This window comes from Colletes gigas, unplaced genomic scaffold, assembly GCF_013123115.1.
Source record: "Colletes gigas isolate AHSC1104 unplaced genomic scaffold, ASM1312311v1 Colletes_gigas_Sc00037, whole genome shotgun sequence".
NCBI lineage: Eukaryota > Metazoa > Arthropoda > Insecta > Hymenoptera > Colletidae > Colletes > Colletes gigas.
Window position 1 is genome coordinate 526,297 of NW_025106666.1, and position 6,386 is coordinate 532,682.

General features: G+C 32.9%; 1 protein-coding gene across 3 annotated transcripts; it reads right to left on the reverse strand.

Annotated features, from left to right (window-relative positions):
- Positions 1 to 1,106: 1,106 nt before the first annotated feature.
- LOC122402494 (cyclin-dependent kinase 2) lies at positions 1,107 to 4,109 on the reverse strand. Of its 3 annotated transcripts, XM_043405321.1 has the most exons (6): positions 4,017 to 4,109; positions 3,309 to 3,545; positions 2,077 to 2,272; positions 1,729 to 2,001; positions 1,405 to 1,608; positions 1,107 to 1,326 (listed from the first exon to the last, which is right to left on the reverse strand). In XM_043405321.1, the coding sequence occupies exons 2-6, from the start codon at positions 3,422 to 3,424 to the stop codon at positions 1,216 to 1,218; spliced, it is 900 nt and encodes a 299-aa protein (XP_043261256.1). In that variant the 5' UTR covers positions 3,425 to 3,545; positions 4,017 to 4,109; the 3' UTR covers positions 1,107 to 1,215. The 3 variants fall into 3 exon arrangements, with proteins under 3 accessions (XP_043261256.1, XP_043261255.1, XP_043261257.1); XM_043405320.1 differs by lacking the exon at positions 4,017 to 4,109 and having other exon boundaries at positions 3,309 to 3,639; XM_043405322.1 differs by lacking the exon at positions 4,017 to 4,109 and having other exon boundaries at positions 3,232 to 3,427.
- Positions 4,110 to 6,386: the final 2,277 nt, after the last annotated feature.

Here is a 6,386-nt window from a genome sequence, read left to right on the forward strand (position 1 = left end):
AACATTACGTGTGAATTTATTGAAAGAGGATGCCTTTAACGATAACACTGTTTATTTTAATTATTTTAGAATGAATTGCAGCACATTTCAGCAGTATGGTGAATCGTTTTTAAAAAGACAGAACACTGACATGCATGGTTTTCTATCTATTAAGGAGAAGATTTAGACCTCGCCTCTGACAGAAACTTCGAAAGTCTGAAATTGTCATCATTTATGGACCCACGGGTAATTAATTACGCTATTCTTGGTATACGTGATATTCTAATGTATGTTTTTCAGAATTATATTAAGGTAAGTCATAAACTCGTTAGTTGAAATTAATTCTTTGCAAAAACAAAACAGGAATGCATACAACATCCGTTTTCTTCAAACGCGGCACTTTACTGGTGTCAGTTGTGTGCGCATGCGCTGATGATTTTGGTGAGCCAGACAACACGGCGCAGTGCGCAGTAGGTAGAATGGCCGCTTAAAGCAAATGTACAATTCCGAAAATTCCCAAAGCAAATCCGGCGGATCTTGCACCTGATTATAAACTTTGCTTTATTCGGAACGATTCGGTAAATTCTCACACATCAGTTCCGTCTAATTTGTGAAATATTTTTTATAAAGACAGTTTCAGAGTAAAAATATTTAATTATTTTGTACGTCATGTCTACACACATGGAACAAAATGTTTCTGGATAGCATTTACTGCATATCGATTATCAGAATACACATTTTGTAGTTATATTATAACAATATCGAGAGCATTGTTTGCAATTTTAACATTCAATGTTAATTGTATATATTTTTATATAAATACGAAATAGGTTTACTTACTTTCGATCAGTAATACGATGGGCATAGTTGTCCGAAATATAGAAATTTTTTACGAAATATTAAAATGTTTAAATCATTAAATCAACTCTCTTGTAGGAAACTAATGAAACAGAGCTTCCACTCAGTAAAAGATTGTTCGGTAAAATCCATACATTTCAATTTATTATAATAAAACATCGTACAAATATAAAAAACATTTTTAAATATTATGGTTATAATCTTTGATGATGCACTACCTAATGAAAATTCATTGTGCGAAATAAACAAAAGATTGATGATCAGGTAAAACTACTTTATCTGGGATAAATAAAACAATAAATTTAAAATTATTTAACGGGCAGTTTTATATTGTTATGAAAAATAATTATGATAGTAAATTAAAAGACAATGCATCAATTAATTTTTCTTTGGTAATGGTGGTGGAACTAACGTAACTCCAGTAAAATAAGGATGGCTTAATCCTTTCTTGGCTGTTATCCTCTGATTAGGATCATAAGTCAGGAGTTTCTATTAAAACAGAAAATAATAAAATTAATGCGAATAAAAATGATTTAAATACATGTTCATTTATAACATGATTCTCACCAGTAGCAAATCTTTGGCATCAGAATTAAAAGAAGGCACAACTTCGTCTAAGCATCTAGGTTCCCACCTTGGAAACATCGATGTATAATCAGTTAATTGTGATACACCTGGCCACATGCTTTCGTCAGGTGTACCTAATGTACGAAATATCCTAAATAGTTGATCTATTTCTGAATCACCTGGGAACAATGCTCTCCTTGTTGCCTATGAGAATAATTTTACTATTTTTAAAAGTTAAAATTATATTTAAATAAACGATTTTTTAATATGAACAATTCATGCTTTATGCAAAAAAAAATATTTCATTGATATCAGTTATGATACCATCTCTGCAAATATACAACCAAGGCTCCAAACGTCCACTGCATTGGAGTATAATTTAGTTCCTAGTAGTATCTCTGGTGCTCTGTACCAAAGGGTTACTATTTCATGCGTGTACATTCGAACAGGAACCCCAAATGTTCTTGCTAATCCAAAATCTGCCAATTTTATATGACCCTCGTGATCTATTAATAGATTCTGAGGTTTTAGATCTCTGTGTAAAATGCAATTGAGATGACAGAAGGAAATTGCTTTCAATAATTGATGTAGGTAACTCTGTAAAAATTTGAGATATTTATTTGAATAGCATATGAATTTACTTCCCATTTTAATTACTTTTGAAAGCAATACCTTCACAAGAGCCTGATCTAACCCTCCTTTAACAGTGTCTAGTAATTTTTTCAAGTCTTGTTGTAAAAATTCGAAAACAAGATAAAGATGTTTGTCACCATCTACCACATCAAATAGTTGTACAATATTTGGATGTGCAAGTTCTCTTAATAATGATATTTCTCGAATAGCAGTGGATGGAACACCTTCACTTTCCCTGATGCAAATTAATGTTACTTTATTACAAACGTTTATTAGTATTTGATGATAGAGTAGGACACAAAATTAAACATTTTATTTTTTTAAATAAAAATGCATAATGAAAATATGTACATAGATAGAGTGTTGCTTGTTCTTTACACTTAAAATATTTATGGGCTAAATCTATTATCATGTATACGTGTGATAATATAAATCTTATGATTTTGTACCATATAAAAGTAAAAACAAAAGTAACAGAATCAATTTTAACAAACACAAATGGTAGGCTAATTTGATTAACTTTGTTATTAATATAGGATTATGCACTACATTTAGTAAAGTAGGTCTATTGCAGAATAAATTTATAGAGGAAAATCTCACTAATAGCATTTGTAGGAATGATGAATTCATTAAAAGATATAAAATTTAAAACCAGGCGAGCATGACACAATGGGACAAGCTGAATAATGTGGTGCTACGAAAATTTAGTGTAACGTGGCCCCTGCAGATTCAGCTGACCCCAATGTGCAAATTAGCAGATGTGTTAGCAATGCATGTAAGCGAAAGCTTAGCCAATGTGGTAATTTAATTGAAATTATCCTTGACAGTTATTTGTATGATGAAAGACAAGGATTGTTGGATAAAAATGTTCTAATAATTCCTGAAATGTGAAAATTGCTCAAACGTTTATAAGGTGAACAGATTATTAAATCAAGAAAAATAAAATACCTTTACGCATATAACAAGTAAAAATATCTGTTAATCTTATATTATTTTTTATATTTATATACATCTATGTGTGGGGGACATAAATTAATACAAATATTACACTTTGCTTTGTTAAAATGATCAAAAACACAGGTTTTTAATGTATTCTTAAATGCACTGAAGCTTTGTCAATTACATCTCTATAACTTGAAATGTTTACTAAGGGTATCGTACACTTATTATTTAGTTAATAGAGGATATGCTCACGAACGATTTATTATCCGGCATAGGTATGCATCGCAGGTAAAAGGGTTTTTCATATATAAATATTATAAACGACGTACGTCTCAAGACGAATTTTCTTAAGTGCCACCAGCTTTCCAGTCTGCTTATCTTTGGCCTTGTAAACCACCCCATAGGTCCCTTCCCCTATTTTTTCGATTTTAACGAAGTTGTCCATAACCTCAACGCCACCTTCGACGTTTTCGTTACTGTTTTGATTCTCTGTCTTAGCTGCCAGCTTTTTTTTTATCACTTTTTCAATACTATTTTAAATTCTACGTACACGTAACATCTACGAACTATACAAACGATTACTAGACGATGTTTCACGCGTCCTTTGGTCAAAAATCTTTGTTTATCAAGACCAAAAAGCTACTTGACATGTGTACTCCGTAGCAGCCATTTTTGTTATGATTTAGAATAATCGATTCGAGAAATCGATGGACACGAATAATTATCATTAACTAATTAGCAAGGCAAATGGATGAATGAACTCTATAATAAACAATCGGTTCGTTGTTCGCTTAATCATTATTACGTGATTTATTAAAACTATTAATTATTAGAAATACGTTCGTTTCTCCTTTAGTACGTGCTCCGATTTGAGTTTACTCACTAAGTAATATAATATTCAAATGCATTTATCGAATCAATTTTAAAATGCTTTTAGGAAATGGGAAAATCGTCGAACAAAATTGGGTAAAATGGAATTTTATAAGGAAAATAGAGTAGAAATAAATACAAACAGTGAACTGTTATTAATTGCTTACTGAACGATGCAGATTGAGGTTTCTCGCCTCGATGTCGAATAAATAGGAAACGTTCAATTTATTTCATAGTTCACTTGCTTCGTTCCACTCCAATATTCCATACTGTTATACATATAAGAGCGAAAACGGAGTTAGCAGTTTCCAAGGAGCGAAGATTGGAGAAAGACGGATACTATAAACCGCGGTCCGCAAATTTCAGTTTGTTGCGTAATTTTTTATAAATAGACAGCAACAGCAAACAATTCTCGTTCGTCGACGGAACACAGTTGCTACAAATTACTTTTTATCGAATTCTAAACAAAGATAAAATCACAGGAAAAAAATTTGCTTGAAACAACAATGATTTACGCACGAAATTAATTCGTAACAGAGTACTTTAACAAACGAAACATGATAACGCTATTTTTTGTAAATAAATCCATCGGAAAAGTTTTGGGAATCGTGTCACATATACACGAATTAAATTAAACAAACCGTGCTGTGTTATCCTTTTAATGGAACTTAAATCTAGGCGCGATCCTTTATCACAAATTGCAAATATATGTATACGCTTGTACGTAGGATACAATTTAGGCAAATTTTTAACAGATACGCGACGCGTTCGTACTAATTTAGTAATATTGCATTAATAGAACGAACTTTAACTTATTTGAGTTTTCGTAATAATTTATTTCAATTTCAAAAGAAATTTACAAAATTCCATTATCCTGCGCGAAGTTCTTATTTGTAAAATCCCGTGTAAAATGTACTACGTGGTTACTGTGTACGCGACGTGGACCGATCAAAGGTGAAAATTTGAATGCGCCGGAGTTCTCGTGCAGATCATTGCAAAATTCGCTGACAACGATCCCTCCTTCGCAATAGAGTTGTACTCTCGGACGTTCACTGTTACGGGGAACGAAAAGGTGTATTCCCATTTGGACTGCTCAACCGTTGTGGAAGTCCCCGCTTCGACTTCTATCTGTTGAGATGTCCCTCGCTACGTGATCCACCTGCTAAAGGTGCTTCGTGTCCGAAACATCTGCCCCTATTTTCTGTCGTACAGTTATCTAGAATCATATGTATCATGCAGGGTCGCGAATCGACTATCGTGTCGTGAATTGTTTAGAATTAACGTAATTTACACGTGTAATTTTCTTGCAATCCTGTTAAGCCCATCTTATTTTTTGACTACCCTGACCCAAGACCTTAATGGTTGTAATTTAAAGTAAAATATATTTGTCATTACTTGTTTCCTCTATTTTTGTACTAATTTATTTCCTTTATACTTTTATTACATTCACATTCTTAGTAAGAATATTATTTACGTAAATGTACTTTTATATCGAAGGAATAAATTTAAGGAGACACTTTTAAGGTCAATCAATATTCGAACGACGGAGTTGTGGCAGGAACTATGAATAATATAATTAGAGAGTGCGTTTCAGCGTCGATTAATAAAGGTTTTTATTATTAACTTTCTAATGGGTGTAGCAACTATGTATAATTTAATTACACCTGCATCAGAAGCTACTTCGCTGCAGAATCAGAAACAAGTCCGTAATTAATTTGAGCATCCTTGCGGCTTCAAGCTCACGGCATTCTCTATACATAGAACGACTCGTAACATTGGCCAACGCTTGCACATCTTGCAGAAGTATAGCCTACCATCTTTACAGTATTCATAGCGCATGTCGGTTATGTTCATATCAGCGGGGCTCGCCGTTTATGTACCACCGTAAAAACATAAACTTGCGTCACAATATGTTGCGGTCATATTGTACGAAATAGTAAATAAATAAAATCACAATACCGTAATAGAGTAATAAAACTGTACTTCGCTCGTTCATGGTCGTGAGACCTTGTATGAAAAAATGATTGCGTCAGAACTGTTCGAAATTTTAACGGATCGGGCCTAGAGTTTTTCACGATTGTACAAAAATTTGTATTTTAAGACGTTTTAATTTTTTTTTTTTTTTTTTGAGAATGTACCTAAATACTTGACCTTAAAAAATGATTTCAGAAAGGTGTCAATAGTTTCACGCTCGCGTCCTATTTTCTCTAGCAAAGTTTACCTTCGTTGGAAAGCCGCGGTAATTCCCACACTCACTCCAAGAGATCTCCACTCACGCCTGATATATTCCGTCACGCAATGCGCATAATTTCAAATACTTATGTATTCTATAAACAAGGGATCGACGTGAATAATGATCGGACACCTGTCAACTTATTTTAAAATCGTTTTCGTTCTCACCTTGTAAGTTAATCTTACATTTTGTTTTTCGTTTGAAATAGAAACGTTTTTGCATTTCGGTGGCCATTCATGAGAACATAGGACGTCATTTTCCAGTATTTTGTGATACAAATTTTAAAAGACGCACTTAAAAGTGT